Raw genomic sequence first — 17,709 nt, forward strand, 5'->3', positions numbered from 1 at the left:
GGCGACAACGGAGCATTGAAAGTGAGGGCTTGCGCAGCCAGTTGAATAATAAAAACGCTTTAAAATTATGTCGCACTGACTTCTTTCTTATACTGGGGTCAGAAAAATTAAGACTAGTTTCAATAAAATCATAAGATACACTAAAGTGGATGATAAACAGACTTTTATTGTAGATGTCGTGCTCTGAGCAGGCTATGCTCGTTAGCTTATTAGCCGTGCTAAGCTAAACATTGTTCTAGTCCTTCCTCTGGTTCAGTTGAAACAGTTAACTAGTGTCTCATTAGCTGGGATGTATTTGAGCGGCATCAATAATCATGAGGACGCCTGAACACTTCCACATTTTCTGGATTTTCCCAAAGGCTTTAGCTAGTTATCTCAAGTACAGCTAGTAAGATGTTACCTGAAGTCCAGACGTTGTTTCCAAACTGCGGTGTGTACATAAGCCTGGGTATCAACTCTCTAAGGTCGTTATCTCCCTGACCGCACAGACTGTGGGCACAGTTTGTCATTTTCAACTGTTTCTAGCTCACTTTTCTTTCACCGTCAAATGAACCTGGTAGCTAACGAGAGCAGCGCCTGCTCAGCAGATCACTTCCTGCTGGAAGCGACGTGCCAAGATTAGTGTTTTATTACGTTTATTACGCATAAAAACAGCATAAATACATGTATCTGAAGTACACTGAGGTTAAAGGGTAACAACGCCGGCTGTGTCATGTGCAACAACGCATTTACCCATCTATGATATGATAATAATAACAATAATAACAACAACAACAACAACAACAACAATAATAATAATAATAATAATAATAATAATAATAATAATAATAATAATAATAACAGTTGAGTCATAGGAGTCGCTGTTTCAGACAGTCAATTGGCCAATTGGGCATCGTGCTCTCATGCGGCTCAGACCGGTTTTCGGGCGGTGTAGAACACCGGCGCCACCCACCGCGACTATAAAAAGTCAGCTTGCGCGTAAACTGTGCACGTTTTCACCCGGCGCGCAAGATGAGTCCTACGTCTGTCCCCCTCACTTACATTGTTCTTCTTCTTCTTTTTATCAGCCGGGTGTCTGGGAAACTGACCCAGGCCGCTGCAGGAGACGATGTTAGGTTTGCCCTGACAGAGGAGTGCAAGACGGGAAAAGTCACACTGCATCATCAGCTGATGGATGGCACCGATCAACTGGTTGCCTTTCTTGACGGTGTCTGGAAGCCGGGACCGGGTTACATTAACCGGGTGGTTTACAGCTCCGACTCTCTGATATTAAAGAGAGCAGATTTCAACGATCACGGCTATTATGCGTTTACCTGCAACTACAAACAGAGGGGGGAGCTGGAAGAGTTGCACGTTTTTCTGCCCTATAAAGTTGTCGCGCCCCGGGATGAAGGTGCCACCCTACCGTGTCGCTCCGTTACAGTCGGACAGGCTGTGAAATCTGTGCGCTGGAGGAGAGACGGAGAGCTGGTGCTGGAGCTGAATCCTCTGTCGGAGCAAATCACCTACGGGGACGGCTATGATGAAAGCCGAGTGTCCATACCATCAGACTGGTACCAGCGAGGAGACCTGTCCCTCACCGTGAAGCGAGCTCAGCTCCGAGACGAGGGAGTGTATTACTGTGACGTGGAGAAGACCGAGAAACACCGCTCTGCTGTCCACCTGCACGTCTCCACACCATCACCACCACCGGGCAGCACCTCACAGCCTACAACCACACCCACGGTAAGAATTTAAGTAGTTTCACACGTCACTGTAAACCTTAATCGTCCACAGTTTAATCACTGCAGACTGACTGAAAGACTTTAAGTAACGTGGCCATAAAGATTAGTAGGACAGGCCAAAGGCAACCGGTCCTGTCAGCAAAGAACAGTCAAAATTCAGACACAGCGGTTCAGCAGGAACATGTGCTTACAGATGATTGTGCAAAGATAGAGGGTTGTGGTCTGTCCACCGAGGACTGACACACAGACTGTATATAAAGATCTCACCTTTATGTTAAGCTTTACAGTATAAAATGTTTTCGTTTAACTTTAACTGAAAGCATTAAAAGTCAGTTAAAACTGCTAACTAACATTTCTGCTCTGTCTTCTTCTCCTCTGCAGCCATCAGAGTGCTCTGACTGGTCGTGGAGAACATTCTTCATAACGGCAGCTGTATTTGTGATCGTTGCCCTGCTTGTTTGGCTCTGCTGGTTTCTGAGGAACAGGAAATTCAATGTGCGCACTCGAGGTTTCGGTAGAGGATCCTCAGAGCAGGAAGAAATAAACTTGGAAAATGTTACCATCAACAAAGGTGATGGACACCTCTGCAACGGCACAGAGGAGGGAGGAGGAGGAGGGGCTGAAGAGAGCAGAGAATCAGACTGTGACCAACAACACATGCTAAAGTCAAACGGGAACCCTGACTTTATAAATGATGAGCTGAAAACGAAAAACAACTCAACCCTTAAAGTGTAGAAGAGGTGAACGTCCAGTCGCTTTTTTTCCAAGCTCTTCAGACCACTTTACAAAACTCTTCATTCTTCAGAACTGTTTTATTGTTTATTCTGCTTACTTATTTACTCCCCTTTTATATTAAAATTATTCATTTACAGCGAGCACATGTCCTGTTTTGTTTGTACAGATTTACAGTCTTCACTCTGTTTACTTTGCTCTTTATAAAAAAAAATTCAGGGAAGTTGCTGTGTGCCAATAAAGTTGAGATAATAACAAACTGACACTCTAACCTGATGAAGATTACAGTCATTAAGAGATTTTATTCATTTATTGCACATAATGAGACATTGTTAAACAACAGCTGCAGGTATTTGTGTAAAATCAAGACAACAAAGAAAAAAAAAGTTCATACCAAAAACATTTGAGTAAATAACAAGTGGGGAGAAAAACAACAATTTAATGTGCGCACTCGAGGAGGAGGAGCAGGCACTGAAGACGGCAGAGAATCAGATTGTGACCAGCACAGCATGCTAAAGTCAAATGGAAACCCTGACTTTACCCACAACTGATGAGTGAAAAAACAACAACAGCTCATCCCTTTAAGTATTTGAACTCGCCACCTTTATGACAGTACCACTGTGCAACTCCACTTTCTCAGGTTTAGAAATCCTCCGTTTTCCTTCTGCTGAGGCTGACTGCTGTTACAATGTTTGAGATTGTCTCTTATTTTTGTGTTTGTCTTCCAATCAATCAAGTAATACCTGTAAATCATCTGCTTACATAATCAATGCATAATTTATTTTTATTTATTTATTTATTTTTTTGCATGTCCCGTTTGGCTCTTTTGCCATCAGAATTATTGTCTAAAGGCGAAGAAAGATGCCCAACGGATTTTCTTTACCAAATTGACCATCCCAGCCTTGCCGTAATGGTCTATTTGATTCACCTTTATTGTTTATTTTATTTTCACTTGCTGAATACGGGACAGACTTGACTGGGGGAAAGAAGGGGAGAAAGAAAGAGGGAAAGAAAAACAGCTGAGAAGAGGGACGGGGGAGAAGGGCAAAAAACAAAAACCAACAGAATAAGCAGAAGAAGAAAAAAATACATATATCAATCACCTGGATCACCTGTTGAGAAAGAAAAAAGAAAACAAGCAGAAGAAAACGAGAGTAACAGAATAAACATCACAGTGATATATGGGAATATGACAGTAAATACTAAATATTAAACATTATTGTGCAGCACGTAAGATCGACAGCACACAGTGTGCTTTGAGGTAGGAGCCAAAAAGGGTGTAGTTTGTGTGTGTGATCACCCGTGTGTACACCTGTGAGCATGGACGCGCTTGTTTTTTAAAAGGTTCCTTCATGTAATGATCTGCTAGAGGGTGTGGGGAGCCACAGCCCCGTCCTCCAGGGCATGAAGCAGGTATGGAGGAGATCAAAACTCCAGACATCCAGAGGCCCTCAGAACACAAGAGACCAAGGAAGACCAACAGAGGGGCAGCCGAGCTACTCTCCCAGAAAGAGCTGAGGAGAGTCCCAGATGATCAATGCATAATTTAGCTTCAAGATGGATGAATGAGATCTCTTTAATAACAAAATTTGTATATTGTCCTGCCTGTTTGTACAGATTTACAGTCTTTACTGTGTTTACTTTGCTTTTTGTAAAAAGCTCAGGGAAGTTGCTGTGTGCCAATAAAGTTTTAAGTGGATAATAAAGTGACCTGATGATGATTAGTCATTTATGATTTTATTCATTTTGCACATTAAATGACTTCAAATGTTTGATGGAATAAACACTGAAAACCTTTGAACAAAGAACATCAAGATATCCTGACAAAACTGTTTCCAGTCAGAAAGGCTGCAGGTATTTGTGTGAAATAAAGACAGCGAGGGAAAATTCACACCAAAGACATTTGAATAAATAACAAGTGAGGAGAAAACAATGAAAAGATACAAAACATCAGCAATATACAGCTTGTAACAGAGCAAACGGGGATGTAAAAGTGACTGTATCAATGAGTGGTTGTAAAGGTGTTAGGCCACACATGAAGCTGTTGGTGTCTCTGAGTCACCGTCCTCTCTTCTTTGTGCTGACAGCATCACATGATGTTGTTCAGATTCCAATAAAATGATCAGATTTGCACAACAAATAAATACCAGAGTTTTTGTTCTACATAAAGATCTTCATTTATTTTACTGCCTCCTCTCCACCCTGAGAAAGGCAGGACTCTGCTGACGTGGTAGGCGAGGCCCAGGGAGAGGAGGGTGATGACCACCAGCAGCAGCAGCAGGACCCTCCAGAAGTCCAGGTCCTCGACAAACTCCTGCCAGGTGGTCCTGAAGCTGGACAGGACGCCCTCGGTGCTCTGCAGGTTCGGGTTCAATAAGGAGTGGCTCTCCATCGCACTGAGACACACACACACACACACACACACACACACACACACACACACACACACACACACACACACACACACACACACAGGATTAACATTAAGACTCAGTTAAACAAGCTGAAAAGATCAAATCAGCACTAAGATCATCAAACAAACAACAACAGAGATTATTTCAGTCCTAACTTCCTGAAAACTGCTCAAGGGTCTGAAGTTGTTTGCAGTAAAGTATGTAATGTAAATAAAAAAAACAGACTTTTTCTCATTAACCATTTAAGAGGTGGAGGTGGGTCGTTCCTGTTTATGGGTTTGTTTGTTAGTCACTGTTCTCAGTGTTTACACATCAGTTTGTTAGTATTTATCATGCAAAACAACTTGTGTGCACAGATTAAACACACAGCAAATACCACAGCTGACATGAAGAGCACCACAGAGTGACTTAACAGGTTGAGAGGTACACGGAGCCTAAAGTCAAGTTTCATTATCAGGAAGGCGTCTCTGTGATATGGTAACCTATGGAAACAGATAATCTTAGTGGGTCATGTGTTCAGAGTTTCAGATGAGTCAACAATCAACAATGATTTAATGACTTTGTTGTGGACTTTCTCTCACTGCTTACATACTGAATGTGCCAAGTGTTCATTGATCTTGTGAAAGATCATCGATTGTCTGCAGCACTGCTGTGTGTCTCTATTGTATTTCTTATATATTCTATTGATCTCTATCAACACTTCCTCTGATATTGTTTTGGACTGAAGTAGGTGTGAAAGGAGGCGTGACATCACTTTCAGTGTGAGAGCAAACAGAGACTGAAGCATGTCTGTTATATCTGAGGTTTTATGAGCCAGCTAATGCAAAGAAAGCTAAGCTATGCTGGACTTGGTTTGTAGTTCAGTTTTTATGGTGGTAGTACTAACTCTACATGTGGAGTCAAGACACTCTGACACTCACACATCAGGAAATAAGAAATCAAAAGCTGTGCAGATCCTGATTCCTGACAGAATCAGGATCTGCCTGCATGAAACACTCAAGAACTGAATCTCTCACAGTTTTATGGCCGTATAACATGTGTACACACTAGAGCACTGTGTGGCAGCAAACACTGTCAGATTCAACTGAGCACATAATGCACTGACAGATCAGTACAGACTATTCTCTAACAGATGTCACAGGTTTCTATTTTGAAGCTGAGTATTTCACAGACATGTGAAGACATTTTATTTCATTTTATTAAACTAATCATTCTCCTTCAATCACTCACTTCTGCTCTGTCACACCTACAACAGCAATCCTCCCACCACTCCCAGCTCAATATCAAATTAATATAATCCTCTACAGTCCAAACTAACCAGTACATCAGATATATTTACTCTTATACCTGACAGCTGTCATTCCCAGTGCAAATCTAAGCACCTTTATCACAGCCACCTCCACCTCAGCCTCCCATCAGCAGATACAGCTCATTTCACAGTCACTGTGTGACCTGTTATCTCTATCTGAGCTTTAAGGTTTTGTCGCAGCAGCTGATGAAAGGATGATCTCTACATCAACATTAGACAGATGGAGCTACAGCCTCACACAATCAGCCAGCAATTCAACAATAGTTGGTGAGAGAGGCTTGATTAGGTGCTGATAGACCAATAAATAAAATATTCTGCAGTTTGTGTCTGCTTTGCTCCCTCAGGTCCTGAAAATGAATCTGACTGGATAAATCTGAGTTTGTGTCTGCGGCTGAAGCTCAGAGGACTCGTTCAGAGCAGCAGAGACAGTAAATCTTAGAGCTGCTTATCTACAGGATGTGCCTCTATTGAGTCAGCTTATCAGCAGATATGCTCAGAGAGTCCATTACATTAAATTCAACACATTACACAGTCATTACCCTGCATTTAGTGAGATGTAATCACAGAAATGAACCCTGGTTTTCCTCTCTTCCATGTCAGTAGTAAGTAGTGCAAAAATAAATATCATTGTTACACAGAGCATCCACATGTGCACACACAGGCCTGTGATAGTCAAAGTGTCAGTGTGCTGGCAGGTACAGGAGAATCTGTAGGTGCCACAAATCCTCTGAGGTAAAAGTTGCAGAACAGCTGAGTGTCTGATGTCATTATGGTATTACTTTTTGTGTTTGGTTTTCTATGGAGCCCCACAAGGGACATGGGAGAAAAAAATTAAGATGAACTTTTGCGAGATCTCGCAAAACAAACTCGGGATCTCGTCGCAAAACTAACTCGGGATCTCGCAAAAGTTGAATTCCAACTATGGCGACAGCTACTTAGTTGTAATATTACTCTTTCTGGGTCACAAAATAAACTTTTAAGATATTTTGAGGTGTGAATGTAGTTGTGTAAATGTCAAATATCTGCTCGGTTTACAAGACATCACATATTTGCAAAAGTGCACCGATGTTTTCGGAGACGTCTGACACCCACCATCTTGAAGCTAATGGGAGGTTGAGACCTACTACAGCCGGGGGGAACACCGCTCTCCCGGCACATCGTGCCTTGACCTCCCGGTCAGCTTTGAGCTAGCGGCCTCCGAAGAATGCGACTAAAACTTTTGCGAGATCTCGCTCCGTACGTTGGCTCCATAGTTTTCAGAAGTCTGAGGTTATCCTTGAAAGGCATGGAAACAAGAGTGTGCACCTAGAAGTGCTCCTGCGGTCACAATGGCCTGCCATGTTGTGGTTAGTTGTAGATGTTTGCTGTGTGCCATAGTTGTGAGCTTTTTGTTTGCTTGTTCACTTTGTTTGTTTTTCAATTTAAAAATGAAATGTTTTTAAAAAAAAGAAAAACACACCTGATCATCCACACCATCCTCAGCCTCCACCTCTGCTGCTGCTCCACCCACACAGCTGAAGACGAGCAGCAGCATCATGTCAGCTGAATACAGCACCTGCAGAGAGGGAGCAGCAGAGTTATGATGAGTCTTAACAAGCCTCCTGACAGCCTTCATATTAACCAAGAGGTTGACCGTCATCATCGTCATCTGGAGTTAGAGCTGGGTCCAGTGCACTGAGCTCCAGGAGGACTTTAACTTGGGTCATGTGATCAGCTGACCTGAGGTTTCTTTCTTTTTTTTGTTGATTTAAAAAACATAATTAAAATTTCCCACAAGCTACTTTGTTCATTACTGTAGAAAAATACAGCCTTTTGAGATTAGATGACACCCTGTACAACATATCAGACAGTAAAAGGATATCAGACTGGTGTTTTTTTACACAACACTTTCATTTAGATGGGCAGACTAGAAAGTGATCTGCTCTGTAACCTCCTGAGCCTCAGCCAACAACACATTAGCACATGTAACAGGAGCTGCTTTAGTTTTGTAACTACTTTCACACACAAATAGTTACAGTAGGGATTATGTGAAGTTGTTGACCAGTAGTACTGAAGAGAATCACCCTGTTAAAGGAAACATAAAACAGTTAGCTCCAAATTAGCTCCACAGCAGCACTCCCACACAGCCTTCATTTAATATTAAGACTTGAATCACTTTGGTTTCCACTCCTGAGGTTTGCACTGTTTCCACTGGCTGTCAAGTAACGTGCTCTGCTTTGTGCTGAAAATATATTGTTGCTTCTACAAGCCACACAGTCTCAGAGCAGTGAGCATGAACCAACAGATGGGGCCCAGCAGGAGAACAATGAGCTAAAATTAAATTAATCTGAATCACAGTTTTACAAACTCTGTGTTTTAAAATCTAAATGCAGTGATTTGGAAATCTCATAAAGTCACAACACAGAGACGGACTCATCTTGGACTCTCTGCTCCTGTGCAGTAAGTACAGTTAATAAATAAACTGAAACCACTAAATCTGTGCAATGTCATTTACCGCAGTCACTTTCTATGAAGAGTGAGCGCAGGATCCCTGTGGCATCCATGTGAAAGCAACATGACACCGTAGCGGTGAGGCTAATTCTAACGCTCGTGGGAAACCAAAGTTTAGACTGTAAGTGTGCCTTTTGTTTCCTCAGCTCAGACAGCTGCCTGCTGGAGGCTTGTGTTCACCATCAGACATATCTGATTAAAAGGAGGCTGATAATTAAGTGCTCTTCATTTCAACATGAGACACGTGGGGCGTAGAAACTTTAGTGCTTCAGAGATTTCAGCTGACATACTGCGCCACGATATTGAGTCCTTCAGTCTCTTTAAAGCTAAAAAAGCAGAGAAAAAAATAAAGTATGGATGATATTGATGTGGGCAGTTACAGCATTAAAAATCTAAATAGTGTAGAGGCAATTCAATTAAGGCTACGTCTACACTAATCCGGATAAATTTGAAAACAGCATTTTTGTCTAAAAATGCTCTGAGTCCGCACTATCGTTTTCAATCGTTTCCAAAGAGTTGCTCATCCACACTGATGTACGGCGCATGCGTGACACGTGAGACGATTCGGCCCATGTCATTTCTTAAACCGGTCATATACACAGCACTCATTTTCAATAAGGTAATTATTAAGGGTGAAAATATACATACAGTGGACAAACTGCTTACTTTCTAACAGAACTAAGAATTTCACCCCCGCCAGTCTTTGGGATGATCATCGAGATGAAACCTCAAAGAGTCACTCAGATTAAGAATCCTGACTGCGGCTGTTCTGATCCATCTGAGGCTGAAGTGTACAAGCTGATCAATATCAGGGTGGAAGCTCAGTGGAACAATCTTCCTTCTGCTACCTGTAACTGTGCCGTAGAGCTGTCCCCAGTGCAAGAATCCCTGAATGTCCAAGTTCACCAGCCGCTGAAGCTCAGTGAACTCATTCAGTAAACAATCACTGCATGAAAATAAATCTGCAGCTTATGACTTTAAACAGTCACCTTTGTGTACAAATAACTGCCTGTGTAAACCCTGATGATATTTAAGTACTACGCAGCATGTGCGAGAGATTTCAATCTAAACTTCTATGCAAATAGCTGAGACACAAATATTCATTAATGATGAACTCTAAACACTCTGAAGTATCTGAGGAGAAAAACATACAACAAGCATAAAGTCACTGACAGAGTGAAACATTCTGCTGGGTTTGTTTCTTAGCAGGTACAGACTCCTCCAAAGTGCTGTGTCATTTTATCAATGATAAATCCTGTTTAGGTTCATAAACATGTCACTGTGTGGACAGCTCCTCTGTTTTCCATTTACCTTTACTGGCTACAGACCCATAATTATCAAAGCTGGTTACCTACCAGCACTACTGGTAGTGAAGCCATGAATTCATAAAATTCACAGATTACTTTCTGTAAAACCCCCAAAGGTAATTAATTCTGAGGAGCAGTAAGTCTTCTGAAAGGTATAATATCATCAGTCCTTTGGCGGTGTCACTGAAGATAGAAAAATGAACAAACACATAACCACAGCTACTCTGAATGTCTTTCTTTGTCTCTTGCAGGAGGCTCTCAGCTAGGACGGTCACTTTAAGTGTTGTAAGTGACTTTTTGGTGAACCCAATTTCTCATGAATGATATAAAGTAAGGTTGAGCCACCAACAACATTCCTGCTACAAACTGCAATAAGATTTTGGTGAAGTGACTTTTACATGCCCTTTATTTATCCGGATTAAAAGTCTCAGCGATACTAAAAATGTTTTTCTGAGTGATCTGCCCAAGAGGGCAGCAAAAACTGCAACAAATATAGCACAATAGTTTTATAACGACAATTTAAATGGCTAAAACGGCCTGGATTTATTATAATGTAGATACAATAACACAGAGACATAAAGACACATTAAACAGGTCATTTCTTTACTTTATATATAACCTCTTCATAAATACTGCTAACTACATTTACGCATATAGGTAAATTTATCAGATATAAAAAAAACACAAAGAAACTTTCTGGTTCAACTCCAGGATCAGCTTCAGCCACGGTCACAGACTCAGATAAATGGCCTGCAGAGGCAGGCCTTCATGCAGAAAATGGTGTGAGGCCTGGCTCTTCATGCACAACGCCTCCTCCACACCTCAGCTAATGAATGTGTAATCATACACACGGAAATTAACATCTTGTCTTCTTGTGGGATAACTGATTATTGACAGCACTGACAGTGTGTTGGTGTGTAGATGAAGCTGACACAAGTTTTCCTGATGTTGGGGTTCAGACAAATAAATCCAACTTCTCTGTGTTATTGTATCTACATTAAAATGAATCCAGGCCTTTTTAGCCACTTAAATTATCTTTTGTAAAACTATTATGTTATATTTGTTGCAATTTGTGCTGCAGGAGTTCACAGGGAAAAACCAGCAGGTTTTACATGTCAAAGGCGACAGTTTGTTAGCATGTTAGCAAAGCTAACGAGGAGCTAAAAACTCCCAAAACAAAGCCAAAAACAGGTTACCTGAAGTCATGCAGGAGTATCCGGGATGTGTGAAAGACTGCTCAGTGACGTCCTCGTGTCTTTAGCCGGTTTAGCACACATACTGTGCGGATATTTTAGCATTTTTCCCTCTTTCTGTGCCTCCCTCGCTTTTAACGTGAATGCAAAAACTAGCTAAAGGCAGGGCAGAACTTCACTTCCTGCTTAACGACCTGTTTCTACTATAATGTTTATTACCGTGAATAAAAACAACAAACTGAATCAAATTAAAGTAAAACGCAGCCGAATGTCACTGTTAAGTCCATTTATTTATTAGCACATTTAAAAACAACAGACTATAGTCTACAATTAAAATGATAATATAACAGTACAATACAGAAAACAAAAGAAGACAGATTTGATTAAAAGAAAAGCAGAGTCTACGGTGTGTGAGAAAAACAACAATGTATTTACAGTCTATAACAGTCACCATTATGTCTGCATTATTACAGTCTCTATATTATTATTGCTGTTGTTGTTATTATTATTACTATTATTATTGTCACATAGACGTTTTAATAATATTACATGCATTATTATAATCACAATAGTAATATAAACTGTAATACTGTCATTACTGTCCTTGCTATGCGTGTGATATGTTGAGGGTTAGGAAAGTTGCAGGAAAAAAATCTCCGATCATCACGTGATCGACTCTTACTCACTCTCTTCCATTTAGCCAGTGAGCCGCTGAGGAGGAAAGACACTCTACCTCCTCATTCACAGGATGAAGACTCTGAGCTTTTTGTGCATTCTTCTATTTTTATGCAGCGAGGTTTTCGGAAAGTTGATCCAAGCTCCTTTAGGAGATGACGTTGAGTTTCTGCTGTCAGAGGAGTGCCTGAAGGGACGGGGGAGACTAAATCTGCGTAGGAATGATGCCAGCACGGAGCTGATCGCCTCCCTGGAAAACGTCTGGAAACCCGGTCCGCAACATCCAAACCGCGTGAATCAAAGAGGGCTCTCTTTCATCCTGGAAAACGCAGATCTGAACGACGAAGGGCTGTACGAGTTTACATGCAACGGCAAAGACTTGGAAGCGATCAAGCTGGAAGTATTTGTCCCCTCTGAAGTTGATGTAACCGAGGGCGAGGATGCCACACTCCCTTGCCGCTCCGTCACCGCGGGCCAGTCGGTGAAATCTGCGCGCTGGAGGACAAATGGAAACGCGGTGCTTCAGCTGGATGCTAAAACAGGGGGAATCACATACGGGGAAGACGTTGACACAAGCCGGGTGTCGATACCATCAGAGTGGGACCGACAAGCAGACCTGTCCCTCACCATAAAGGGAGTCCAGCAACAAGATGAAGGAGTTTATTACTGTGACATAGACAAGTGGGAGAGACACCGATCTGCTGTCCGCCTGCGAGTCCACCCTCAAGTCCCCACAGCAGCCGGTAGCACACCTCTGCCTACAACCACACCGACGGTGAGTACACCGACCACATTTAAATAGCTGCACACTGAACAGCAAACTTTGATGGCTCGTTATTGCCGCGTTTGGCGCGTCTGAATCTGGCGCCACTCAGCCAGATCTGCAGTCAGCGCTTCGGAGCAGTGGGTCAGTGTTTGAGTGGAGGACAGTGGGGTGATGTCACAGCACCAGGCTTTCCACCAACACCTGAATTTGATGCCTTGCATAGTAGTTAACATAACTGCACAGAAACATTTATTGTGTTTTTGGTTTGTTTAAATTTACGCTGGCTGAAACCTTCGCACAAACCACACTCACTAACATGCCTGGTTCCTGTTTTCTTGTCCTCACAGCCATCAGAGTCCTCTGATAGGACATGGATCACAGTGATCACATTCCTCGTAACAGCAGCTGTAACATCTGGGATCGTTGGTCCTCTGGCTTTCCTCTTGGGCCGGAAACGGAGGAGAGAAACAAGAGATGAGGAGACCGGAGCCCAACTAAACGGGTGCCATACCACCAATAATGATCAGTCATCAGGAGATCAGCACGTCTCTACAAATGGCTTTAAAAGGCCACCTGATGCTCCAGAGGAAATTACCCTACTGCCTATTAATAATATTAATAATAATAAAGAATAACAAATGAAATAAACATAATTTTTTAAATAAAGAAACTGGTTCTTTTACTTGGAGATGCTCATCAGTGTCTCTATGTCTTCCTATCATGTCTAAATTCACCTTCTGTGTTTACATGTATCAAGTTACACAGTATCTGCACACCAGTAACTTCAGTAACTTGGACCATAAAGAAAAACAAAACACACAAACACACACTTTTATATTTTATTGATTTATTGGTGTTTTCTTGTTGAGACATGTCCACTTGGTACTGGTGAAGTTTGAAGCCTGGTTATTACTCATCTACCTCTGCAGTTAAATTTAATGGGAAAATATTTCAAAGAATCAAATATGGACAAGCATAAGTAAAGTTTGGCATTTTCTTTCTGTAGTATTTTTTTTCTTGGTAAGCTTGTCCTTGCTAAATCTGTAAATCTCATTCATTCACTTATTGATATTTAAATAAAAATTCCCAGTAGAAGGAACACATGACGGCAGGTGGGACTCGTGCTCTCCTCAATTTCCAGAGGAAGTAGAAGCGAGTTTGAGCCTCCTTGGCCAGCGATGTGGTGCTGTGAGAAAGGGAGAGGTCCTTACTCAAGATACAAACAGACAGTAATTTAACAGCTATAAATCAGGAGGAGCAACGATCTCAAACATGAGGTTACAGCCAGCATCTCTGATGGATATAAGAGGTTTTATTTGCTGACAAACTGATTAAATTGTCTAAACTGTAGAAATTAGGCAACACACACAAGAATGATTCTTTTTTCCTTTGAATGCCTCTGTGGAGAGTTTCCCAGTGTAGCCCAGCAAAGACAAATGTTTTTGGAGGCAAATGGTTCAGGAAACACTGAGGCTGTTACACACTGGGAGAAAGTGTCTGGACCTGATCCAGGCTGTTCATGAATCAAAAGGAAATGAACAGACTCGCTCGTTTTAATCCTCATTTCCTGAATATTCCTTCAGGAAAGACAAAATAATGCTCATGTTGTAAAATGACCAACACTTTCATGACAGCGCAACCAAATGCAGGACACAGAGGCAGATAAAGTCAAATTAAAAGGCGAGACATTTATTGGCTTTAAATAAAAGTGAGAATCTACACAAACAGGGTGAATTCAATTAATCACCTGATAAGGATTTTCAGATACAGCTAAATAATACACCTACTTTATTTCCATAAAACCCTACCTGTTATATTTTCTGTTCATTTAAAAAAAAAAAAAAGAGTTTTAAAGGCACTTTTCATTAAGAAGTCACAAATTATTTTCAGTCAGCATTAAGGACCCCAACACTGATAATCACTTTACAGACTTTTTATTACCATATAAATATACAAAAAAAAAACAGCTTTGTGATTCATTTTTTGACACTGGTGCTTCTTCTGGCCATGACTGTAGTGAACATCAGGCTCTGGCTCTTCAGTCAGGTCCAATATAGGATATGCTGTGTGAGGGAAGCTCTTCACTGATCTTTCATTTGTAAGAGTAGCTCAGGATCAGCAGCTGTTCTGCTTTGCCTCAGTAAATGCTGTCACTCAAACTATCCAACCAATCAGGGTTTACATCATTACAACCACAGCAGCAGCAGCAGCAGGAGGTACAAATGACCTCTGAGTGCATACAGACTAAACCTGACATTAACATTTCCTCTAACTGTCAGGGTCCCTGTGCCTACCCGGTCGGCTCAGCATGGCTACATATGTTTTTATTTTCATTTTTGTTCCTGCTCTCTCCCTTCCTCTCTTTCCCTCCTCCATCTGCCTGGGTGGAGCTCTCCTGTGGGCTCCTGCCCTTGACCCACGCACCTGGTTGCAATCACGCACCTGTGGCTCATCACGAGAGTGTTCCAGCTCATAATATTGCAGCTCTGTGTTTCTCGTTGCTGGACCGTTGCCGACCCTCATTCCCTGGACCAACCCCTGTGTTTCCTGAGTGATTGAGTGTACGAGGAGTGGAGTGCGCCATCGTGTTTTCTGTGGAGTGTGAAGAAGAGCGTGAGGAGTGGACGGAGTGCGTGTGGACTTTCAGCGTCTTTCCCATTTGTGTGTGGACCCCTGGAGCCCGGCTTTCCCCTCCCCTTTGTAAATATATCACCTGGTGTGCTGTAATAAAGACTCTTGTGTTTCCTAAACTTAGAGCCTGCGCGTGAGTCTGTTCAGTCCCGTTGTGACATAACACACTCACCTCTTCAACACTGTGTCACTGCACTGTGGAAAAGGAGACCAGCTGCAGAGCAGAGCCACAGTGAACACTGGAAAAAAGGAAAATACATTTTATCTGTTTAATTTAATCACCATTCATTCATATTTACACAGAATTTTAGATGTGACATAATATGAGATAAACACTAACAGTGACGGCTGACCTCAGTAAGTCAGACGGGGGACTTTCAATCACCCAGCTGGTCGCCACGGTGACCAATTTATGGCCCCACGAGCCACAGAAGCACAAAGAGGAGGTCGGGATTCAGAGCGAAACTCCTGCAACACACAAACAAACACGTGTGAATCTAAAGTGTTTGATGGTTTGAAAACCAGTGAAAACTCAACTGAAGAATGACAATCAGGATACTGTGAAACTGCAAGAATGAAATATCTAAACCAGCTTAAACCACTGTGATTTTATCGTGGTGGAAGCAAAACGGCAAAAGTAATAGTGAATTCATGACAAAGTTTAAGTGAAGCGAAATGTGAAGCATAGTTTGGATCTTCTTTTGCTCCTGGTTCAATCCAGTTTGGTTGGAGAGTGACAAAACCTGCAGCATCAGAATCTGTGATGTGTCGGCTTTTCAGCCCCGTGTCTGTGGCGTCGGGTGAGAAAGCCGACAGCTCACTGATTCTGATGTGTTGGGTCCGCGCTTTGTGTTTACGCCTTTGTGCAGAATCCGTTTAACTGCTCTGGTTTGCTGTTTTAGCTGTTTGGTGATTTGGTGATTGCTGAAATTCGTTTCTGGCAAAATACATTTATATTTAAAAATCGATTCAGGATTTAACGAATCACACTATTCAAGCTAAAATCGATTTTTTGGAAAATCAATTATCGAAACCCACCCCCATTTATGAGCACAGCTGTACAGTTATAATGTGCTTAAGAGAAGTCTTGTGTCAGCCCTTGCTTCTTCATATTTTGCTTTAGAGCAGCCAGACTTTGTCATTTTCTAAGTGGTCTTGAGTGATATTAATCATTGAAACACACACACACACACACACACGTAACACTTTGTTTTCATTTGTGTATCTGAATCTACATGTCAACAATAAGACAATATTAAAATAGCATTTTTGTATGAATAAGGTCATTCCAGAAGAACTATTAGCCAAAAGCTTCCCACTCCACACTGGTTAACCAGCCAAGTGTCAGGCGTTTCTTTAAAAAAACAAAAAAACAAAACACAGGCTTGCTCAGAGCCCAGACATCAGCATTTTTGACTTTTTCAAAAGTGATAAATAGGCACCGTTTTTTTTTCTTCTAACTTCTAGGACGTTATCGGTGGAAGGAAAAATGAAAGGGAACAGAAAATATTTGTGCAAAGCAAATCCTCACAGAATGAGTGCAGCCAACCATTCATGTCACGTTAAAATATCTGTATTCCTGAATTAATATTTAAATATTTAAACATACTTAAATATCTCCCCTAACCACACTCCCTGCAGGTGGCTGGTGGCGTCGGTGCATCAGGGCTGGATGCTCAGGTATGTACTGGCTCACTCCCGAGGCTGCTTGGCAGGGCCTGGCGCCCGGGCCAAGCTCAAAGTGGAAAAAGAGAGAAGTATAGATCTGACTAATCTAACCCACTGATCACAGATTACGCCTCCCCTGTAACATCTCATCTCTCTGGATGCAAAATAAGCAAAACAACAGATGTTCCAGTTTGGAGAAGAGATATATGATTCTTTCAATCATACATTCCTTTTCTTTAGAAGAACTTATTTCTTTTTTTAAATTTACCAATTTTTTTAAAGTTTATAATTTACAGCTGAAGCCAAAGAGGGAGCTGAGGAGGACAACATGCCTTGCGTATCTGGTAGATCACAGCCACACACTCAGAAACTGTTCTCACTTTAAAACCCAAAGTTCAGCTTTTTAAAGTTCTTTTACCCACACTTGTGACCGAAACTAGTGCATATAATAATCAAAACTCTATTAACAATATTAAGTTTATACATTTGTAATAACATAGTTCATTCTTGTTATTTCTGCTTGGGTGAAAAATCTGAAAACAAAGTAGAAAACACTGCACTCAGCAAAAGACTAACAACAACCTGTACTTATATCAACAGCGTTTTATTGCAAATGCTGATTTTTCTTCTTCACACGAACAACATGAACAAACAGACTTTCCCATTTCTCCTTCTTAACGTCTCTAACTGCAAACAGTAACATTAAGTATGGCCCATGACAACACTGCTGTGTGTAACAGTGCAGGCAGAAAAAAGATGAAAACAACACTGTGTCACTTGTTTTTTTTGTTTTTTTGTTT

General features: G+C 41.5%; 2 protein-coding genes and 3 long non-coding RNA genes across 10 annotated transcripts in view; 2 read left to right on the forward strand and 3 right to left on the reverse strand.

Moving 5' to 3' along the window:
- The window catches only part of LOC148103973 (uncharacterized), a 28,718-nt gene extending 28,125 nt beyond the window's left edge, over window positions 1–593 (reverse strand). For all 3 annotated transcript variants that reach the window (XR_015717127.1, XR_015717129.1, XR_015717128.1), the window contains exon 1: window positions 401–593. This is a non-coding gene — a long non-coding RNA (uncharacterized LOC148103973). The remainder of the gene's footprint in view (window positions 1–400) is intronic.
- A 418-nt stretch (window positions 594–1,011) lies between these two features.
- LOC148103975 (uncharacterized) lies at window positions 1,012–3,097 on the forward strand. Of its 2 annotated transcripts, XM_087835253.1 has the most exons (3): window positions 1,012–1,725; window positions 2,106–2,232; window positions 2,913–3,097. In XM_087835253.1, exons 1-3 carry the CDS (start codon window positions 1,012–1,014, stop codon window positions 3,005–3,007), a joined length of 936 nt encoding a protein of 311 aa, XP_087691379.1. In that variant the 3' UTR covers window positions 3,008–3,097. The 2 variants fall into 2 exon arrangements, with proteins under 2 accessions (XP_087691379.1, XP_087691376.1); XM_087835250.1 differs by lacking the exon at window positions 2,913–3,097 and having other exon boundaries at window positions 2,106–2,599.
- A 1,074-nt stretch (window positions 3,098–4,171) lies between these two features.
- Window positions 4,172–11,337, reverse strand: LOC148103976 (uncharacterized). The gene is made up of 3 exons (XR_015717130.1): window positions 11,173–11,337; window positions 7,639–7,734; window positions 4,172–4,852 (listed from the first exon to the last, which is right to left on the reverse strand). It is a non-coding gene; the product is annotated as an uncharacterized LOC148103976 (long non-coding RNA).
- Window positions 11,338–11,878: 541 nt separating this feature from the next.
- Window positions 11,879–13,253, forward strand: LOC148103977 (uncharacterized). The gene is made up of 2 exons (XM_087839249.1): window positions 11,879–12,619; window positions 12,958–13,253. Exons 1-2 carry the CDS (start codon window positions 11,918–11,920, stop codon window positions 13,243–13,245), a joined length of 990 nt encoding a protein of 329 aa, XP_087695375.1. The 5' UTR covers window positions 11,879–11,917; the 3' UTR covers window positions 13,246–13,253.
- Window positions 13,254–13,437: 184 nt separating this feature from the next.
- On the reverse strand, window positions 13,438–16,345 carry LOC148103978 (uncharacterized). Of its 3 annotated transcripts, XR_015717116.1 has the most exons (4): window positions 15,582–16,338; window positions 15,414–15,480; window positions 15,053–15,202; window positions 13,438–13,796 (listed from the first exon to the last, which is right to left on the reverse strand). It is a non-coding gene; the product is annotated as an uncharacterized LOC148103978 (long non-coding RNA). The 3 variants fall into 3 exon arrangements; XR_015717115.1 differs by having other exon boundaries at window positions 13,438–15,202; window positions 15,582–16,345; XR_015717117.1 differs by having other exon boundaries at window positions 13,438–15,202; window positions 15,595–16,344.
- Between the last annotated feature and the right edge of the window lie 1,364 nt (window positions 16,346–17,709).

This window comes from Neolamprologus brichardi, chromosome 3 (genome assembly GCF_056152115.1).
Source record: "Neolamprologus brichardi isolate AB-2024 chromosome 3, ASM5615211v1, whole genome shotgun sequence".
Classification (NCBI taxonomy): domain Eukaryota; kingdom Metazoa; phylum Chordata; class Actinopteri; order Cichliformes; family Cichlidae; genus Neolamprologus; species Neolamprologus brichardi.

Excerpts from the sequence above, each read along its gene's own strand:
- LOC148103975 (XM_087835250.1), top strand. The coding sequence starts at position 1,012 with ATGAGTCCTACGTCTGTCCCCCTCACTTACATTGTTCTTCTTCTTCTT. Across the intron at positions 1,726-2,105 it reads AGCCTACAACCACACCCACG|CCATCAGAGTGCTCTGACTG; the intron begins GTAAGAATTTAA and ends TCTCCTCTGCAG.
- LOC148103977 (XM_087839249.1), top strand. The coding sequence starts at position 11,918 with ATGAAGACTCTGAGCTTTTTGTGCATTCTTCTATTTTTATGCAGCGAG. Across the intron at positions 12,620-12,957 it reads TGCCTACAACCACACCGACG|CCATCAGAGTCCTCTGATAG; the intron begins GTGAGTACACCG and ends TTGTCCTCACAG.